Below are 21,945 nucleotides of genomic sequence, written 5' to 3'. Positions count from 1 at the left end.
CACGACAGTAAAGTGGTTGCCCTGCTAGTGATATATATAGGACAAGTGTGCGCTATTAAACTTAGACATTCTGAAGACCTGCTTGCTAGGCTACCGACGGAGAACACGGTTTCTCTCATCTAACCCAGCCTAGGGGAAAGTCCCCGGACCCGTGGGCAGTGAGTGTCCCGCCTTGAAGCGATGATCCCTGTCTGCAGAGCTTCGCATTGAAAGCGCTAAGAGGTCCCCGGACTGAGCGCGCAAGCGCAGACGGGGCAGCCGTCCGAGCCGGAAGTTACGCAGGTAATGTACGGGGTACATCAACAACACGGGGCTCATTCTCAGAATGTCTGTTTTTTTCTCCCCCCTCTCTCTCTTCCCCCCAGCTGCTTGCCATGGAGACCTCGTTGCTATGGCGTCGCTATGGTGACCGTTGGAGGGAATGCGACGTGCTTCCTGTACTGTCAGTATCGCGTCATCGTGTTTTTTTTAAAAATACGAAATGAATTTAAAAATCCAAAATAAATTCTCCCTATAATATATATAATAAACGCGATCGGATAGTGGGATAGGAGTTATTTTATCGAGGCGCTCGGCCGAGGTCACGTGCTGGCGGGCAGCGGGCGGTGTGAGTGAGCAGGCGTGGAGAGGGGCTGGGCGCTGAGTTTGTTTGGGACCAGGGAGGCAGATTGGGCCCGGAGCCGGTATCATGCTCGGGCTCGGACAGTGCCCCAAGGCCCGGCTCTCCGGCTATGTGGAGGATTATCTGGAGAGTGTGGAGGCGCTGCCTCTGGAACTGCAGCGGAATGTGTCCCGGCTAAGGGAGATCGACACGCAGTACCGAGGTGAGAGCGGGGCCCGGGGAGGGGGGGAGGGTGCGAGACCCGGGGAGGGAGGCGAGGGGGCGAGACCCGGGGAGGGAGGCGAGGGGGCGAGACCCGGGGAGGGAGGCGAGGGGGCGAGACCCGGGGAGGGAGGCGAGGGGGCGAGACCCGGGGAGGGAGGCGAGGGGGCGAGACCCGGGGAGGGAGGCGAGGGGGCGAGACCCGGGGAGGGAGGCAGGGGGCGAGATTCAGGGAGGGAGCGACATCCAGGGAGGGAGGGGAGGGGGAAAGAGGGAGGGGGGAGGCGAACTTCGGGGAGGGGGAAAGGAGGGAGGGGGCGATCCCCGGAGGAGGGGGGTGGGAAGGAGGGAGGGGGCGATCCCCGGAGGAGGGGGGTGGGAAGGAGGGAGGGGGCGATCCCCAGGGGTGGGGGGGGGGGGGGGGGGCGGGGTGCGGTTGGTGGGAAGGAGGGAGGGGGCGATCACCGGAATGGGGGAACGCGGGGTGGGGGGGCGGAGGGAGGGGGAGAGGGGGGAGTTTCTGAAGATAGAATAGCTTGATATCAGCAATGAATGAAGTCGTTGAAGATGGTTGGCCCTAATATCCTGCAGCTTGATATCTAACTTCTGACAGCCAAAGCCGTCATGTACCTTTGTTTCCTGTATGATGTTTCCCTTTGGAGAGTTTTTCCTTTGACCCCCATTGACTTTAGCTTTGCTGGAGCTCCTTGGTGTCACACACAGTTGAATGACACCTTGATGTCAGACAGCTACTCTCATCCTTAAAAACAAAAAAACTGCGGATGCTGGAAATCCAAAACAAAAACAGAATTACCTGGAAAAACTCAGCAGGTCTGGCAGCATCGGCGGAGAAGAAAAGAGTTGACGTTTCGAGTCCTCATGACCCTTTTGTCCCGAAGTTTTATTATGACAGCTTAGCTTCTGGTAATGCGTTTGTTCGAACATACTGAGGGTCCAAATCTAAACTAACATGACTTTGTTTCTTATAAACTGCTGTGGCTTAAAAGCAAGTTGTGTAGTATTTATGGCACAGAAACAGTCCATTCGGTCCAACAGGTCTCTGTCAACATTGCTCCACATGAGCTTCCTTCTAACCCATCAATGTATTTTTCTCTTTCTTTTTCCTGTGTATCTAGCTTCTCTTTAAATGCATCAGTGCTTTGACTTCAAATAAGCCTTGTGATAGCAAGGTCCACATTCCAAAGACATTTCTCCTGAATTATCTATTGAATTTATTAGTGACTATCATGTATTTATGACCTCTAGTTTTGGTCTTCCCTATCAGGTCACCCCTCAGTCTTCCCCTCCAAAGCCATCCCTCCCAGTCTGGTTAATCATTCCTGATAGGCATAGCTTCTCAGTTCTGGTATTATTCTAGTAAATCTTTTTGTTTTTATTTTTGTTTGTATCTTTTTAGTTTTGATTTAAGTTTTGAAGCTGACTGGTGTTTATATCGCTGCAATTGTGCTGGCTCAGTATAAAAATGTGTGTATTGGCAGTGAGAGACCAGCTAATGTTAACATAAAATGTAGCAGCCATTCAAAAATAAAAGCCTGAAGAGGCCTCATTTCTTTCATTCTGTGCTTTGTAGCTCCTCTGCATGTAGAAATTTCTGTAAGTGTGGTCAAATATAGTTTAATTTTTTAATATACTGGGAACCGATTACAGCCCAGAGTACTAATGAATGTTAAAATAACATCACGCTAATTGCTACTTAATTTGCAAACATAGATTTTATTTCCCTGTTTCAGAAGTTTTGAAGGAACTCGATGATGCTTATGAAAAGTATAAGCAGGAAACAGACATTACTCAAAGGAAGCGACTGCTGCATCATCTCCAGCGAGCACTAATTAACAGCCAAGAGCTGGGAGACGAGAAAATTCAGATTGTTTCACACATGAGTGAGCAGGTGGAGAATTGTGCAAGGGAGATGGATAGTCACTCAGAATGTTTTGAGGACCCAACCGAACATGAGAAGTCTATTGAGAAAGTCAAAATGGAGGTGTCTCAAACAGAAAGGCCTTCCAGAAGGCTGCGTAGACCGAAAAATGGTGAAAATCGTGAATTGTGCCATATTGGTAATGAAACTGAAGAGGGAGAGGAGCCCCCTAAAGAGAAAAAATCAAAATCTGCAAAAAAGAAGCGCTCGAAAGCTAGACCAGAAAGGGAAGTCTCTCCTATTGACTTTCCAATCGATCCTAATGAACCCACTTACTGCCTCTGCAACCAGGTGTCTTATGGTGAAATGATAGGTTGTGATAATGATGAATGTCCAATCGAGTGGTTTCATTTTTCTTGTGTAGGATTAACGTACAAGCCAAAAGGTAAATGGTTTTGTCCAAAATGCAGAGGTGATACAGAAAAGACAATGGACAAATGCATTGAAAAATCAAAAAAAGATAGAAAGTCAAGGTAGTGCCTACCAGAAATTTTAAGTTTTTCATTACTTCTGTCATCATGTATAAGAATATTAGCTTAAATTGTATGTGTAACTATGCAATAATTTTTACTATTAAACATTGCTGAAGTATGACTAATGTATATTGACTCGTGCACCTAAACAGTGTTTGTGAAGAAATGCTTATTTAAACAGATTTTAAATAGGCAGACATGTTTTCAGTAGCTGAATTCAGATATATCTGTGGCATAATGTGTAGAAAGATTATAACACTTAAACTGGACAGTACCATCTTTAAGTTGAGACCGGGAGCAGTAAATTATCTCAGTTTGGTGTAATGGTACAGTAGATGGGTCAGATATAATTTATGTAAGCTGTAGTATAGCCTGTAGTCCTTCAGGTTAGTCTGACTAACAACAGTTAAGTGCCAACACCAGAGTATTGCAATGCTTTTCAAATTTTGGAGCCATATTTAGTATAACTTTTAGCTTGTACTTGACAAGTGGTTTCTTGCAGGAAGCTACATTTTTGTGTGAGGACAGTTCCAACATCATTATTCTGAGAGGAGCAGAAAATTATTTTTATCCTGGCTCATATTTGTACCTCAACCACTATCACATCGCCAGAATGAAAGTCAGCTGTGAGGCATTGGACTGGAAGTCCATGTAGGTCAGCACTTTTATCCTCATTTGGCTTTCTTCATCCCCACAATAAATGCAAGTGAAATTCTCTTGTATCCCAAAACTCATGGAAAAGCCATTGTCATTTCTAGAAATGATAATCAATTAAAATATGTGGAAGTGTAGAAAAACTAAACAAAGCTGAGAAACCTAACTTAATCATCTTGGGTAAGCAACCAATCAGCAATAATTTTTAAACTCTTTGAATTGCATATCCTTAGTGATTGTAAAGTAGTGGTAATGTTACTGGCCTGGTGATCCAGAGGCCCAGCTAAATCTTCCAGAGGTATGAGTTCAAATCCCACCATGGCAGCTGGGGGGTGGTTAAGTTCATTTAGTTAATAAGTCTGGAATAAAATGCTAGACTTGTTAATAATAATGAACCTGATGTCCTCTCAGGGAGGAAATCTGCCATCCTTTCCTGGTTTGGCCAACATGTGACTCCAAACCCACAGCAATGTGGTTAACTCTTAACTGCCCTCTGAAATGGCCTAGCAAGCAACTCAGTTCTCAAAGGCTTATCACCAACTGCTCAAGGGGCAATAAATGCTCTGATTGCCAGTGACACTCACACCCCAAGAACAAATAAAGAGAGAGCTGTTAGTCAGTGTATGGATAATGTTGTGTTGGTGGCATGGTACCTTTGAGCACTACTGTGCCAGCATAATGTTGACATGTAGATTCAAGCTTTTAAGCCAGTGACCTTGCAACAGGGAGCCACTCCACAGGATAAGGAAATTTGGAGGGCCCTTCATGTGCCTGACAGGCTGGTCAGCTAATAGCATCAACATTGATGTAGGCATATATTATCTTCCTTCCCCTACCCAACCATCCATCTAGCTGCAGGCATTTGGAGCTGGAAGAAAACATTTTATGTCCGTACACAAGGGCATATTATATAGTACTGCTATAGTACTATGTGACTATAGTGTGACATTTAAAGTGGTTTGCAAAAAGATGTGGGATTGTGCAATGATATCAGTGTTGATCATCTCTCTACTTGCCTAAAACAAAATGCAAATCCATTTTACAATAGTCAAAATCACAGGGTCTGTAATGGAGTAGTTAAGCCGTTTTTTTTCTGAAATTGAGTTTTTCTGAACACTGTGTGACAAAGTCCCTTCAAGGTGCTGTTAATCCCATGACTGCGTTAGTTATGTTGATTCCTTGTACAATATACTGATAGAACAATAGCATTATTTTGTTTTGAGATATGAAATGTGAAGGTAATAAGGAAATAGAAACTGTTCATTCAATACACAAGTTAAGGACATTGAAAAATAATTAATTAAAATAGTCCAGGTGCTGCTGTAAGGGAAACGTATAGATAGTGTGAACGAATCACTTATGCTGCTGGCTTCTAAACAAACATAAGATGATGCACCAATCCATTCACTAACATCGAATGTTCAACAACAGTTCAACAACAACAAACTCAGATTTTATTTGGAAATTTCAAACAATGTAAACAGATTGTTCTGAATGAAGATTTAATTCATTATCTGGCAATTAAAAGATACTGAACAGCAAGAATTCATCCTGGAAGCATTCAATCCTAGAAATTAAATAGGGTGTCTGCATTTCAGTGGAACTGCTCTGTTTCAGCATTTATGAGTAATGGGATATAGACTTTTTGCAACTTGTGCAAAGTGTACAAGCAGAAGTTCCTTCAAAATTCAATAATATTGTTAAAATGGCACACCTGTCACAGGATCCCCTCAATGTACTTAATGCAGCTTGTTCAGCCCAACCAATGGATAAGACACTCATTTAATTAGAATTGTCGTCTTCCTCACTGCCACTAGATGCTTCTTCAAACATATCCCCTCCTGCGGAACTTAATTGAAGTTTATTATTCAATGTCAGCTTTAAGGTGATTAGGACAGGAGTGTTGCTCATGCCAAGAAGAATGAGGTTGCTGTCAAGTGCTAGAGTCATGCTCTGAATGACACTGTCAGGTGTAAAAACTGACAGTACTGTGCCACTATCAAGGTCCCATATACTCACATCACCTGAGACAGGAGAGAGAAGGAATTGGTGAACATCATATTTTAATACAGTTAAACAAGTATTTATGGTGCTAATAGATACAGTACTATTACCATAGAATAGGTACAGTACACCAAGGTCAAACCACTGTGTATGTGTCCCCATAGTTCAAGGTCCTGATTCTCCAATTTAAATACCACAAGCAAAGAGGAGGGAAGAGAACTGAAGTCTTCATTGGGGAGGTGGTGTGAAGATTTTTGAAATATAAAAGTTGCTCCACACTTTGATTTAGTGGGAGATAGCGACACACAATTTTTTGTATGTATTTTGAATTAGTATTTTGTTCTCTTGCCTCCTTTCTGTTTGAAGAAGCAATCTCATCATACATGTTACGGGTGGCCCAGATGCAACTGGCCTCTACCAGTACTGTTCTTCAGCTGCTCTGAGGTGGACAAAGGTGCCTGATAGTTGGCTTTTGCTTTGTTCCTAATTAAGGCATTCTAGTTCAAGTTCTCTCCCTATATGGAGAACCATAGCTACAGATCTACTTTTTACCATCATCATAGTATGGCTTAATGGAGCTCTGTCACTTTTTGCTTCTCTATTTAGCCCTTAGCAAGTGACAATTTATGTTAATTCATTGCTGATAATTAGCTTTTACAAGTCCTATACATTTGTTTTGTGCTTGCAGGCTATTAGACCTGGATTACTGCTTACTTGATGAAATGCCTGTGGTCCACCACTTTGGAGTTGCTAGCCTCCAGTGTGCTCATATGGAGTCAGTAACCAATCCCATTGTGTGCTTCCCTGTAGTCAATGAAGAAAATGGTGTGGCTGAAAACAAGAGCAGTTCTCCATGCTGTTCAGCAGCCAAGGAACTGCTACCTTCTATAGTAAGATATGAACTAAGACCTGGGCAGGTCACTAATCTATAGTTTTAAGCTACAGATTAGTCTGCTTTAGGTCAACATGAATAATAAGAAAATTACTTTTGGTGGGGAAAGGAAGAATTTAATCCCAAAAAACATGTTTAAAGCCAGACATACTATTTTTAAAAGGGAATCAACTGCACATACCTGCCAGAACAATAGCTTTCGATCCATCATCTGTCAAATGCACTGTACTGTTTGTTGTAAATTTAAGGTTTTCATATCCTGGGATAGTCTTGTGCCCTTTTCTGAATGGATCCCACACTTTCAGCCTTTTTAATAAAAGAGAGGAGAAAAAATACTCACTACCTGTTGACTTGGCATGCATCTAAAAACCAAAGAGCTCATGTTGTGACCCTGGTGGTGAAGTGTTAAGATTGCTATTCTAGAAAGGCTAGTCACTTCTGTGCCTGAATGAATTGACTGCATAGTAAAATACAAAGTCAGCTTGTTATTAAGTTGGCGATATCCCTGGAAGAACGTGCATGGTGCACTGAGAGCATCATGTTGGGTGTCAGCAGATCTGGAAATGATGCTGGCCTATTGTTCATTGCCATTGTGCATTTTTGGTGCATTGTGACCACTTGGGTGACATGAGAGATTTTGTGGCATTGGCTGATAAGGACCAGAAACAAGTAATGGCAACCTGGCGTCATTCAAAGGGGCCGCCCACGTGTTTTATACAATCTTGCCTGAAGTATCCATTGTAATTAACAGGTACCACAATTTGAATCGTTTGGAGGCCTTGTGTAGTACACTACTTGCATTGTGGACACAGAGTGTAACAGGTGTATTGTCGGCTTGAAGTGTCCCTGGTCAATAATACAGGCGGATGGTATCACTCCAGTACAGTGTTTTCAGCTCAACAGCTCTTGTAAAACACTCACTTAACAAATGTAAATATATAGGAACCTGGAAATGGATTGCATGATTGTGCCTCACAGAGCATCTATGCATGTGTCCCCAAAGTATAACGGAGAAACCCAAAAATGCTTTTGATTCTTTTCTCAGATCTCATCTTAGCTGGAGGCTATGATTTTTTCAGGAGTACATTTCTACAGTGACAGATTACATTAGATACTTTCAAAATATTTCACAAAGGTGAAAAATAATCACACTCTGAGAAATGGAACATGAAAGATTAGGGATGGTGACAGAAAGAATGTATTGTTGTAAGAAACTGTCCCAAATAGAATCTATGAACTCATCCTCCAGGCTACTTTTGCCAATTGTATCCTTCCAATCCATATGAAGATTAAAATTGCCCACTTTTATTGCAGTACCTTTCTTACAAACTTCAATTATTTATTGATTTATATTCTGTTCTACAGTGTAGCTAATGTTAGGGGGCCTTTAAACTACTCCCACAGTGACTTCCTTTATTATTTTTTAACTGATTCTATATTTCACCAAACTGATTCTATATTTTGATTTTCCAAACCAAGATCATTTCTCACTATTGTGCTGATCTCATCCTTTATCAACAGAACTACCTGTCCTTTCGAAATGTCAAATATACTTGAATATTCATGTCCTGGCTATGGCCACTTTGCAACCAGGTCTCTGTAATGGCTATTATATTATACTTATTTCTATCTGTGCAATCAATTCATCCATTTTGTTACAAATGTTATGTGCATTCAGAAAAAGCCTTTAATTTTGCCTTGTAACTTTTTTCCCTACTCTGATATTATTTGCTGGTGCACTTTTATGTTCGTATGCTCCGTCCCTTCCTCTCGCACTCTGGTTATCATTACCTATAACACTATCCTACACTTTTGCCTGTCCTTTCTCTTTAACCTTTCAAATATCCCCTCATGTGAACCCTTCGCCCATCCCCACTATATAGTTTAAAGCCCTTTCTGCAACCCTAGTTATATAATTCACCAGGACACTGGTCCCAGCGCAGTTCACGTAAAGGCTGTCCCAAAGGTATGCCTCCCTCCCCAGAACTGATGCCAGTGTCCAGTGAATTGAAACCCATTTCTCCCACACTAGTCATTAAGCCATGCATTCAGCTCTCCGATCTTATTTACCCTTTGTCTATCTGTGATCCACTAGCCTCTTATGCTCCCTCAGCGCAACAACCTCTTTCTTAGACCTACCTATTCATTGGTACCCACGTGGACCACAAAACTGGATACTTCCCCTCCCACTCTTAAGTTCCTCTTCAGCCTGGAGGGGATGTCTTTAATCCTGGCACCAGGCTGGCAATACAGCCTTTAGGACTCATGCTCGTAGCTCAAACAGTATCCCCCTAACTATGGCATTGCCTAGTACAACTACAATCCTTTTTACTCCCCCCACTTGAATGACCCATTGCACCATGGTGCTGTGGTTAGTCTGCTCATCCTCCATGCAGTCTCTGCATTCGTCCACATAATCTGCAAGTATGTCAAACCTGTTAGATGATTGCAAGGGTTGAGGCTCCTTCATGGCTACGTTCTGGATCCACATATCTGTCTCACCTCCTGTTCCTGACCATGGACCAAATCTGAAGTACAGAGTCTCAGGGATATGACTGCCTCCTGGATCAAAGTGTCCAGATAACTTTTCCCTCCCTGATGCATTGCAGCGTTTGAAGCTCAGACTCCAGCTCGTCAGCTCCTTGAGCTGTGGATACTTGCTGCAGATGTGATGGCAGTTCACACACGTGTCTGCCAGGTCCCTCATGCTATAGCTGCACTGCATCATCTGCCCTGCCATCTTCATTGTGTTTAACTAATTAGGTTCCAAACTTTAGAATTATCACTCAATGATTATTTATAGTCATGGAGTTAAACTAGTATGCTATAAATTTACTATAATACTTTTTATCGCCAGTATCTGTTTAAATTACTGCCCCAGTTAAGAGGGAATTTTCTTTTAAAATCCACCAATCACCTACCTGCTCATCTAATTAATGCCTATAGGCTTCAGGTCTTTGGTTTCGCTGTCTCCGGCTCCCTCTCTTGGGCCACTTCTTTTTTGTAAAAGGACAGAACAGCACCTCCTCCCTTGCTATGCTGAATTCCCTCATTTGCCAAAATACTAGATTTCAACAGCTGGGCTTGCTGTCCTCAGTCTTGAGCTACACCTTCGGGATAATGACCATCTATCGAACTGTTTTTCTTAAAAGCATTTGTAATTTGAATCCATCACCAATAGAAGGCAGCAAAGGATAATCTAATCCAACCCATGAAGTGGACTGAATATGACTTGATTGCAGCAATGACAACTTATATAGCACCTTTAAGGTTGTAAAATACTTCACAGGAACATTTTGAAGCAGAATTTGAGCCCACAGCAGATGAGGTACCAGGGCAAATGATTAAACAGGTAGGTTCTAAACATATTAAAGGAAGAACCAGAGATGGGAAGGTTTAGGGAGACACTTCCAAAGCTTATAGCCTAGGCAGCTGAAAACCACCAAGGATGAAGTGATTAAAATTGGGATGTCTAAGAGTTCTGAATTTGAGGAGCACATTTATCCTGGAGAAGGTTGCAGCGTTAGGCAGAAGCATAACCCTTGAAGGATTTGAAAACAAGAATGTGAATTTTAACATTGAGCCATTAACCAGAAGCCAATGTTGGCTGGTGAGCATGAGTGATGAGTGAACAGGGCTGAGTGATGAGTGAACAGTGCTTGGTATGAGTAAAAACATGGGCAGCAGAGTTCTGGATGAGCTCGTTTAGGACGAGTGGAAGATGGTAGGTGGCCAGGGGTGCGTTGGAATATAACCAAGAGCCAATCAAGACGTGGAAGAGTTTTCGGCAGATGAACTGAGACGGACAGAGATGAGGCCAAGCGTTTGCAAACATTTTTAGCTAGAAGTGCCAAGTGGATGATGCATCTCAGGCTCCTAAGGCTCCAACATCACAGATGCAAGTTAGTCAATTCTTATTCAATCCGTGTGATATCAATAAATAGCTGAGCACACTGGACACCACAAAGGCTATAGGCCCCCATAACACCTCGACTGCAGTGCTGAAGTCCTGGGCTCCAAAATTAGCCATAACTCTAGCCAAGCTGTTCCAGTACAGCTACAGCTCTGCCATTTACCCGAGAGAGTGGAAAATTGCCCAGATGTGCCCTGCTCACAAAAAGATGCACAACACTGATCCAGCCAATTACCAGTCTACTCTCAGCTGTCAGGAAAGCAATGAGAGGTGTCGATAATGCTATCAAGTGACACTTGCTCAGCAATAACCTTCTCATCGATGCTCAGTTTGAGTTCTGCCAGGACCACTCAGCTTCAGACCTCATTACAACCTGGATCCAAACATAACAACATAAGAAACAGGAACTGGAGTAGGTCATTCAACCCCTCAAGCCTTACCCGCCATTCAATAAGATCATGACTGATCTGCCCCAGGCCTCAACTCCTCTTTCGTGCCAGCTCCTCATAGCTCTCAACTCTCTGATATTTCAAAAATCTATCTACCTCTTAAAATACTTACAGTGATCTAGCCTCGACAACTCTCTGTCTAGAGAATTCCAGACATTCACTACCCTCTGAGAGAAGAAATTCCTTCGCATCTCAGTTTTAAATGAGTGTCTCCTTATCCTGTAACTATGTCCCCTAGTTCGAGATTTCCCCATTAGTGGAAATATCTCAACATCTACCCTGTCAAGCCCCCTCAGAGTCTTGTACATTTCAATAAGATCACTTCTTATTCTTCTAAACTCTAATGAATAAAGACCTAACCTGTTTAGCCATTCTCAATAAGTCAACTCCTTCATCCCAGGAATCAGCCTAATGACTCTCTTTTGAACTGCCTCCAATGCCAGTATATCCTTTCTTAAATACAGAGACCAAAACTGTACACAATACTCCAGGTGTGGCCTCACCAACATGCTGTACAGTTGTAACAAGACCTCCCTATTTTTAAACTCCAACCCACTTTTTTGGAGTCTCTCTCCATTTAAACAATAGTCTGCCTTTTGATTTTTCCTACCAAAGTGCATGATCTCACACTTTCCTACTTCAAATTCCATCTGCCAAGCTTTTGCCCACTCACTGAACCTATCTATGCCCCCTTACATATTCCTTATGTCCTCATTAAAACATGCCCTCCCAGCTATTTTTGTATCATCAGCAAATTTAGATACATTACAATCTGCCCCCTCCTTCCAAGCCATTAATATAGGTAGTAAATAATTGAGGCCCTAGGACTAATCCTTGTGGCACTCCACTCCACTTTCTAACCTGAAAAAGACCCATTAACCCAACTCTCTGTCTCCTGTGTGTTAATCAATCCTCAATCCATGCTAATACATTACCCCCAATGCTGTGAGCTCCTATCTTATGCAATAACCTTCTATGTGGCATCTTATCAAATGCCTTTGGAAATCCAAATACACTTCATCTACTGGTTCCCCTTTACCAACTCTGCTTGTTATATCCTCAAAGAACTCTAGCAAATTTGTCAAACATGATTTCCTTTTCACAAACCCATGCTGACTCTGTTTGATTGTGTTAAGCTTTCTAAATGTCATGCTATTTCTCCTTAATAATGGACTCTAGCATTTTCCCAATGACAGACGTTAGCTGATCGGCCTATAATTTCCTGTTTTTTGTCTCCCTCCCTCCTTGAAAAGGGGTGTCACATTAGCGGTTTTCCAATCCTCTGGGACCCTCCCAGAATCCAGTGAGTCCTGGAATATTTCGACCAATGCCTCCACTATCTCTGCAGCTACTTCTTTTAAAACCCTTGGATGCAGGCCATCAGGTCCTGGCGACTTGTCTGCCTTTAGTCCCATTAGTTTGTCAAACACTTTGTCCCTCGTGATAGAGGCTGTTACAAGACCTTTCCTCCCGTTAGCTCCTTGCTTAAATGATATCTTTGGGATATTTATAGTGTCCTCCACTGTGAAGACCAATGCAAAATACTGGTTTAAATTATCTGCTATTTCCCTGTTCCCCAGTATCAATTCTCCAGTCACACCCTCCATCCTACGCTCACTTTAGCCACTCTCTTTTTATATACCCGTAGAAGCTCTTGCTGTTCGCTTTTACATTTCTTGCCAATTTACTTTCATAATCAATTTTCTCCCTCTTTATTAGCTTTTTAGTCATGCGCTGCTGGTTCCTAAAAACTCCCAATCCTCTGGCCTACCACCGGTTTTTGCCATTTTGTATGCCTTAGTTTTTGATTGGATAATCTCCTTTGACCACCTTTGTTAACCTTCTCATCGAGTCCTTCTTTTTGACCAGGATAAATTTTTGCTAAGTACTATGAAATATCTGCTTAAATTTCTGCTACTGCTTATCCAGTAACCTTCTCCTTAGTATATTTTCCCAGCCCACTTTAGACAGCTCTTTCTTCATACCTCTGTAATTGCCCTTATTTAAGTTGAGGACGCTGGTTTGAGACTCGCGTTGCTCGCCCTCAAACTGAATTTGAAATTCTACCGTGTTGTGATTGCTATCCCCTACAGGATCCTTAACTGCGATATCTCTTATTAATCCCACCTCATTACACATTAATAGTAATAAAAAAGCCTGTTCCTGGATAGGTTTTGCAATGTATTATTCTAAGAAACAATCCCTGATGCACTCTACAAATTCACCTTTCATGGTACCCCAGCCAATCTGATTTGTCCAATCAATATGCAGATTAAAATCACCCATGACAATTGTAGCACCCTTCTTACATGCCTCAATTATGTCCCGGTTTATACTTTGTCCTACAGTGAGGCAACTCGTCGGAGGCCTATAGTCGACTTCCACCCGTAACTTCTTCCCTTTGCTATTCCTTATTTCCACCCAAACTGATTCCACATCATGATCTATTGCATTTATATCACTACTCACCACTGCACTGGTGCTTTCCTTTATTAACAAAGCTACCCCACCTCCTTTTCCTTTTTGCCTATTTTTCCGGAATGTCGAATACCCTTGAATATTGATTTCCCAGTCATAGTCACCCTGCAACCACGTCTCTGTAATAGCTATCAAGTCATATTCATTATTCCTATTTGTGCCATCAACTCGTCTATCTTGATACAAATGCTGCGTCCATTCAGATAAAGAACCTTAAGCTTTGACTTTTTATCATTATTACACATTCTGGTTTTAATTTTTGCTGCACTCTTCTGCTTATATTTTCTGCCCTTTCCTGTCACACGGACCAAAGAGCTGAATTTCAGAGGTGAGGGGAGAGTGACTGCTCTTGACATCAAGGCAGCATATAACTAAGTATGGCATCAAGGAGCCCAAGTAAAATTGAAGGTAATGGGAATCAGGGGAAAAACTGCTGGAGTCATGCCTAGCAGAAAGGAAGATGGCTGTAGTTGTTAGAAGCCAAATCATCTTAGCCCCTGGACATGATTGCAGCAGTTCGTCAGGGTAGTGTCCTAGATCCAACCATCTTCAGCTGCCCATTAGTGACCTTCCCTCTATCAAAAGGTCAGAAGTGGGCATGTTTGCTGACGATTGCGCAGTGTTCAGCACCATTTGTAACTCCTCAGATAATGAAGCAGTCCGTATCCATCTGCAGCAAGTCCTGGACAACATTCAGGCTTGGGTTGATAAGTGGCAAGTAACATTCACGTCACACAAGCGCCAGGCAATGACCATCTCCAACAAAAGGGAATCTAACCACCCCTTGACATTCAATATCAATACAATCGCTGATTTCCCACCATTAACGTCCTGGGGTCACCACTGATCAGAAACTTAAGTGGACAAACTTAAATATTGTGGCTACAAGAGCAGGTCAGAGGCTGGGAATCCTGTGGTGAATAACTCACCTCCTGATTCCTCAAAACCTATCCTCTATCTACAAGGCTCAAGTCAGGAGTGTGATGGAATGCTCTCCACTTGGTTGTTTCCCTTGTTGCGGAGACTAGAACTAGGGGACACGATTTAAAAATAGGAGGTCTCCCATTTAAGACATAGATGAAGAGAATTTTTTTCTCTCAGAGGGTCTTGAGTCTTTGGAATTCTCTTCCCCAGAGGGCAGTGGAGGCAGGGTCATTGAATGTTTTTAAGGCAGAAATAGATTCTTGACCAACAGGGGAGTTAAAGGTTACTTAAAAGGTAGGTGGGCAGGTGGAGTTGAGACCACAGGCGGACTAGCCAAAAACTTATTGAGTGACGGAGAAGGCTCGATGGGCTGAATGATCTACTCCTGCTCTCAATCCATGATGTTCATGTGGATGAGTGCAGCTCTAGCAACACTCTTGAAACTCAACACCATCCAGGACAAAACACCCCACTTAATTGGCACCCCATCCAGCACCCTAAACAATGACCCCCTCCACTGCTGGTGCACAGTGGCAGCAGTGTGCACCATCTACAAGATGCACTGCAACAACTTGCCAAGGCTCCACTACAGCACCTTCTAAACCAGCAACGTCTACCATCTAGAAGAACAAGGGCAGTAGGTGCATGGGAACACCACCACCTGCAAGTTTCCCTCCAAGCCACACACATAGAAATACTAGAAAATTTATGACACACAAGAGCTCCATGGCACTGCAGATCATGGCTCTTCATGTAGACATCCAAGAACTTTTTAAATGTGATGAGAGTTTTTGTCTCTGCCACACTTGCAGTGAGTTTCAGGTCCCTACCACCCTCTGGGTGAAAAAATGTTTTCCTCATCTCTCCTCTAATCCTTCTAATGAATAATTTATCCCAACCCACTTGGAAATATGGACTGAAATTCGCCTAGCACAAGGTGAAAACATTGCGGGTCCCAAAATTGCGTGGGTGGGTAGCGACACTGCAGCAGTACTCTTTCCAGCCGTGGCCAATTACGAAGCTGCTGTCCAATTAAGGACAGCAGGCTACCTCTCCATTCTGCAAGGAAGTTGAAAAATAAATTTCTATGCTTAGGCCAAGCAGGTAGGACCCAGCAAGTGGCAGTGTCGTGTCTGTGAGCTGGGGTCCTGCTGGAGTCCCCCTCTTCAGGGTTCTGGGAGGTGCTTTAGAAACTAAGGCCACCCACCCCACCTTGGAAGCTCTTGGGAGGCCACGCCCGTGCAGCTGGCAGACCTACTACATGACTGGTGGGGGGGTAGATGCTCCGCCACTAGAAAAATACCAATAGCTTGAGAAAATGGCTGTCAATTGACCTTTTAATTATTTAAATTCGCCGCCCGTCTCTGGTCAATGGACGACTGATTTGCTGCTGTTCTGGCTGCTGGGAAATTAACCTGGCAGTGGGACCGTGTCAGGGACCCAACAATATTCCATGTCATTCCAAGCCCCACCGACCTCCCAGCCCATCTCCAGAGCGCTGACAAGATCCCACTCGTGCTGTTCACGGTTTAAGCCTGAAGTGACCTTTTAATTTAGCCAAAGGGATCTTCTCCCCACTATGTCTTCTTTGCCCACTTGTCCCACCACACTGGCTGTATGCTGGAGAATATTCTTGTCTTGTTTAATTGCAGTGAAACATTTTGTATTGTCAAGTGGAGCTTGCATCATGTATTACCTGTTTGCTTTCACAACACCAAACACAATCCGGTCAGCAGTGCTCGTGATTGCAATGCAACAGATGTTTGGTTCATTTTTTAAACGCTTCCTCACCTAAACATAAACATAATTTTTTTTAAAAAAAGTTTTAATTTACAACACGTATGAATGTTTGCATTTTTCTATCCATCTGTGAGAACGTACATGCTTATATGATTTACACTTGTATGACACCTTCCTACATCTGGATACACTCACATTCAAAACACATGGTACAGTGTCGGTTGTACCAGTGTTAGTTGTGGCTCAGCTGGTAGCATGTTTGCCTCTGAGTCACAAGTTCTGGGTTTGAATCCTACTCCAGGAGCACAAAAAATCAAGGCTGGCACTTGACATACACAGTATAGGCATGTCAAATTATAAACTTTCAGTTAATACTTACAACAATCGGACAAAAACAAGCTGTTAAAATGGCTGCTGCAAATCTTATGGCATTTGGATGATAGACAGTATCAAGTCTCCGGTGAATACCTGGGTCAAGATCCTGGAACTCCCTTCCAACAGCACTGTGGATGTACTGACACCACATGGACTGCGATGAAGAAGACAGCTCACCACCACCCTCTCAAGGGCAACTAGGGATGGACAATAAACATTCGTCCAGCCAACGAAACCCATACCCTCTGAATGAATAAAAAAATGAGCATGGGAAGGGTCCCTCACAGCCATTTGTGGAATTCACAAATCTGATTGTTTAAGGATGGGCCAATACCTAAAGACTGCAGAGCTTCTAGGCTACCTGTCTCCATGGGCAGAATTTTACATCCCGTGGGTGGGCGGGCACGCACCGACCCGATCAGGCGTGAAATAGCCAACGATGACATATTAGGCAAGCATCCCAACGTCATCGCGCACTCGCACAATATTTCAGTCGGCGGGAGTGCTCAAGAGTTGGCAGTGCTCCCGCCGACAATCAAGAGGCCTATTAAAGCCATTAACGTTTCAATTAACGTGGATTTTTCACTGCCCGTCCAACGTTACGGTTGGCAGGCGGGCAAATCAGACAGCGGCCTTTGCATTTTTGAGGAAACCTCATCCAAGGGTGGGGTGAGGTTTCCGATATTAATTAAAAAAAATCTTTGGGCAGAATTTTTATTATCTATATGTTCAAGTGAGTGAGTCCTATGGGGGGAACATTTTTTTCAGAATTTCATAATCTTTATTTTTGGATTTAAAATTCTACAACTTCCTGAGGCAGCTCTTTGCCTTCAGGGAGCTTTCATTGTGTGCTCCCCCGCACTGATGTCAGCACTTGCCCCCCTCCCATCCCTACCCCAGCAGCGCTGAGCATTTCAGAGCGCCTTTCACGCTGGCTGGCCATTAATTGGCCAGCCAGTGTGAAATCGCCGTCAGGGGCCGATCGCGGGTGGCGGGTTGTTTCCCGCCAGTCCCAAGCTCGCCCACCGCGCCAGCCCAATGACCTGAAAATATTGCCCCATATTTCATACTGGACAAAAGGGAAGATCAAAACTCAAAGGCTACTATCAACGTCCCATTGCATCATGATGCTTACCCTATCCACCGAAGACTGAGTGGGCTTCAGTGGTGTTAACCCAGTGGTCATGTGATTGAAGCTGGTTTCAGGGACTGCACCCTTATTACAACAGGAGCCAGCAGATTCATGGGAACCATCAGTCGTCAGCCAGTCTGAGAACCAGACTCTGGAACTAACTGCAAGTCATCAAACAGCCAAAGTGCTTAACCTGTTCCGGGTTTCAAAGTTCACCTCCTAGATATTCGTCTGTAAGAAACCTTGCAACCTGCTGTGAACCCTTGGCTTCACAAGACCCTCACTTCAACTTTAAATCATCAAATCCATTCAAGAAACCGTAGGCCTGCCACATGGGAGACTAAAAATCATAAATCAGGGAATTAATTAACTGTAATCTGTTGATCTGTATTCAATCTTTGAATGTGTGTATTTATGTGTATGCATGAGAGCGAGTGAGTGATGTTACATTAATTTAGGTTAAGTGTGAGAATAAATAACTTTCTTTATTTTAAACTCATGAAAGCTTGCTGCTGAATCATTTAATTGGCATACATACTCCAAAGGTAAGAAAAGGCACACCTCCTTCCATACAGAACATGCTGATTAAAGTCAAATAATTAATTCTGTGACACACGCTAATGCAGCACTGAGGGTGTGCTGCACTGTTAGAGGTGCCATCTTTCAGCTGTATAATTAAACCGAGGTCCCATTTGCCTGTTCCAGTGTAAAAATCCCAAAGCACTATTTTGAAGAAAAACAGGGGAGTTAGCCCTGGTGTTCTCAATCAACATCACAAAAACAGAGGCTGGGATTTTCTGTGCCCGCTGGCATCGTGCATGTTCGATGAGTGGAGAATATGGCAAGAAGGCCAAAAATCGGTTTCACGACATCGTGAAACCAGTTCACGATCATCCGCTCAGCCCATTGATGGCAAGCCGCGCTCTCTACCACCGGATGTCAGGAAACTCTTTGTAATACATTAGCATACAATTACAAGGCCAGCCTGCAGAACTAAGCCCCACCACCCCCACTGGAATGTCCACCCACGTCGGGGGGAAAACATGCCAGTGCAGAACACGTCTTGACAACTGTAACGTGCAGAAGTCAGAACTTACCGCTAAGGCCTTGCTCAAATCACAGACATCTGAGGAGCAGACGATGCCCGGAGCTCGACAGCAACAGGATCCTGGAGGAATGTCCATGGAGGAGGGGGGGCGGGAGTATTGGGAAGCAGGGGGTAATGGGGCAGAAAGTGGCAACTGGGGAGGTAGTGTAAGGTGGGGTGAAAGGTGTAAGGGAAGGAGTTCGGGGGGGGGGTGGGGGCGAGAGCGGAGAAGGGAAGGAGTCCAGGGGACAGAGTATGGAGAGGGGAGGGAATCGGTGGGGGTGGGGGGGTGGTGGGGGGGGGGGGGGGGTGGGGGGGGGGGGGGGGTGGCGCAGAAGGAGAGAGAGAGAGCGGGGACAGAGCAAGGGTGGAGGAAGAAGGGTGCAGGAGGAAGTCCGGAAGGGGAAAGGAGTAAAGCTGGAAGAAGAGGTAAGGCTGGAGGAAGGAGTCGGGAGTGGGGAAGGACTAAGGGTGGTGGAAGAAATAAGGGTGTCTGAGGGAGTGAGGAAGGGGAAGGGACTAAGCGGGGTGGGGGGTGTGGGCGGGTAGTCCAGGTGGGTGGGATGACTAAGTGGGGGAGAAGGGTTTTGGGGGGAAGGGGTTCTGAGGGGAAAGGGGTCTGGAGAGGGGAAAGGATTCCGAGGGGAAGGATTCCAGGTGGGCAAGGGTACCTGGGGGGGAAGGGGTCCAGAGGGGGGTGTCCAGGTGAATGTGCAAGGGAAAGATCTGATGGGCCCATGACTGCCTCCTGGGAAGTGAACTGAGGGTGGACTTAGTACGAGGGAATGGTGAGAATGACTGAGGGCAGAGTGAGGTGGTAGGGTGGGAGGGTGAGGGTTCAGTGGTAGAAGGGACAGCAGGGGTGATTGGTGAGGACTTGGAGGCCGACGCACACCTTGGGGCTGGGAAGCAGGAGGTCAGGGAGGTGAATGTGGATGGGGGTGGGATTTTTGGGAAGGAAAAGAACATGCAAGTTCACCTGGACATCCCCGAAGGAAAAAGGTTGTGGCTGGTAGGTCACAGAGGGGAGGCAAAAGGCGATGCCGGGGGGTCAACTGTGATGGAAAGGAAATGGGTGACTGGGAGGGGGGAAAAGACTGGGGAGCTGACGAAAATGAGAATCCAGGCCATGCTGTCCAAATCGAAAGTGAAACGAGAGTCATGGTGGGCAAGATCAGGTGCAGTATGTGAGTTCAGTGGGTGGGTGGAGATACAGCTTAGGTGGACAACTGAAAGCGAACCCCCAGCAGGCAGCATTGAAAATGCTCAGGACATTGAGGCGAGTGTGATACGTGAAGGATCCACATGCGTGGGACAGTGCTTGTACGAGGCTCCAAAAGGCCCTGCCACACACACACTTCTCTCTCCAGAATCACTCGTTGGCCAGCTGCTCCCTCTGTGGTGACAGAGGACGAGGTTGAGATGCTCACAGGCAAAGGGGACTCGGGGGGAGAGTACAGCCTCTGAGATGCCCAGTGGATACCCCAGAGGTGCCCAGCTGCCACTCCTCTTCCCTTCAGGTGCCCAGGGGCCCCAGCCTGACTCATTGAGGGGAAGGAGCACCTGGAGGGATGTCGAGACGCCCTGTTTCCCTCTCGCGTTACCACTGCAGGAACTGGCTTTCACGATGGAGTGCAGGTCTGCACACACCTCCACGTTCTGTTGGACCAGCATCTCCATGGCACCCACCATTCCTCCATACATGCACATGTGGACATCACTTCATCGGACAGCAGAGGGACGCACTCCTCCTACTCATGTGTCACTCTGTTGAGGGCTTCCAACAGCTCTGTGTGATGTTCCTATGCCTACTGACTCTCCAGGATGAGTCAGAAGGCCAAATCTAGAGGCTTGTCATCTGATGCAGACCTCAGTCGGATCTCCAGCAGTCCTCCAAGTGCCGGGGCGCTTGCACAAACCTGCCTCCTGCTGCTGCGGTCATGTGTCCATGCGGTGCCCACCACACTGTGAACCTGAGCCAGCTCTAGGTCTAAGTCCCCCCAAGGTGTGTGCCCTGTGCTGCTGGAGGGTGTGGGTAAGCGTTGTGACGGGTCTTCCAGGCTGCTTATTCCCAGCTCTTCAATGGAGGAGGTGTCCTCTTGGCTGGAGATGAGGACGTGGATGGAGCTGAGGGAATGGCTGGCTGAGGGTGTTGGTCGCTTGGCAGAGCTCCCTGTGAACCAAAGTAGAGATAAGCAGTAAGATAAAAGCAAAAAACTGTGGATGCTGGAAATCCAAAACAAAAATAAAAATACCTGGAAAAACTCAGCAGGTCTGGCAGCATCTGCAGAGAGGAACACAGTTAACGTTTCGAGTCCGTATGACTCTTCAACAGAACTAAGTAAAAATAGAAAAGAGGTGAAATATAAGCTGGTTTAAGATGGCGGGGGGGGGGTGGGGGGGGGAACAAGTAGAGCTGGATAGAGGGCCAGTGATAGGTGGAGATAGCCAAAAGATGTCATAGACAAAAGGACAAAGAGGTGTTGAAGGTGGTGATATTATCTAAGGGATGTGCTAATTAAGGGTAGAAAGCAGGACAAGCAAGGTACAGATAGCCCTAGTGGGGGTGGGGTAGGTTGAAGGAATCGAAAAAGGCTAAAAGGTAGAGATAAAACAATGGATGGAAATACATTTAAAAATAATGGAAATAGGTGGGAAAAGAAAAATCTATATAAATTATTGGGAAAAAAAGGGGGGATCAGAAAGGGGGTGGGGATGGAGGAGAGACTTCATGATCTAAAGTTGTTGAACTCAATATTCAATCGGGAAGGCTGTAAAGTGCCTAGTCGGAAGATGAGGTGCTGTTCCTCCAGTTTGCGTTGAGCTTCACTGGAACAATGCAACAGGCCAAGGACGGACATATGGGCATGAGAGCAGGGTGGAGTGTTGAAATGGCAAGCGACAGGGAGGTCTGGGTAATGCTTGCGGGCAGACCGAAGGTGTTCCGCAAAGCGGTCACCCAGTCGGCGTTTGATCTCTCCAATGTGGAGGAAACCGCATTGGGAGCAACGAATGCAGTAGACTAAATTGAAGGAAGTGCAAGTGAAATGCTGCTTCACTTG

At 45.0% G+C, this 21,945-nt stretch overlaps 2 protein-coding genes across 3 annotated transcripts in view; one reads left to right on the top strand and one right to left on the bottom strand.

Annotated features, from left to right (window-relative positions):
• Positions 1 to 434: 434 nt before the first annotated feature.
• ing2 (inhibitor of growth family, member 2) lies at positions 435 to 3,356 on the top strand. Of its 2 annotated transcripts, none has more exons than XM_041186884.1 (2): positions 435 to 824; positions 2,575 to 3,356. In XM_041186884.1, exons 1-2 carry the CDS (start codon positions 689 to 691, stop codon positions 3,237 to 3,239), a joined length of 801 nt encoding a protein of 266 aa, XP_041042818.1. In that variant the 5' UTR covers positions 435 to 688; the 3' UTR covers positions 3,240 to 3,356. The 2 variants fall into 2 exon arrangements, with proteins under 2 accessions (XP_041042818.1, XP_041042817.1); XM_041186883.1 differs by lacking the exon at positions 435 to 824 and adding an exon at positions 1,371 to 1,747.
• A 2,119-nt stretch (positions 3,357 to 5,475) lies between these two features.
• LOC121277430 overlaps positions 5,476 to 21,945 on the bottom strand; it is a 110,256-nt gene continuing 93,786 nt past the window's right edge. The window contains exons 14-16 of the mRNA XM_041186882.1: positions 16,246 to 16,340; positions 6,967 to 7,091; positions 5,476 to 5,913 (exon numbers count right to left, since the gene is read on the bottom strand). Coding sequence (XP_041042816.1) covers positions 5,672 to 5,913; positions 6,967 to 7,091; positions 16,246 to 16,340 — 462 coding nt within the window. The 3' untranslated portion in view covers positions 5,476 to 5,671. The remainder of the gene's footprint in view (positions 5,914 to 6,966; positions 7,092 to 16,245; positions 16,341 to 21,945) is intronic.

Source organism: Carcharodon carcharias, chromosome 4, assembly GCF_017639515.1.
Source record: "Carcharodon carcharias isolate sCarCar2 chromosome 4, sCarCar2.pri, whole genome shotgun sequence".
NCBI lineage: Eukaryota > Metazoa > Chordata > Chondrichthyes > Lamniformes > Lamnidae > Carcharodon > Carcharodon carcharias.
Note: the sequence above shows the minus strand (reverse complement) of the source record. Positions and strands in the feature narration are given on the sequence as shown.

Coding starts and splice junctions, on each gene's coding strand:
- ing2 (XM_041186883.1), top strand. CDS start 1,606: ATGCTGGAAATCCAAAACAAAAACAGAATTACCTGGAAAAACTCAGCA. Junction 1,748..2,574: donor TTATGACAGCTTAGCTTCTG/GTAATGCGTTTG, acceptor TCCCTGTTTCAG/AAGTTTTGAAGGAACTCGAT.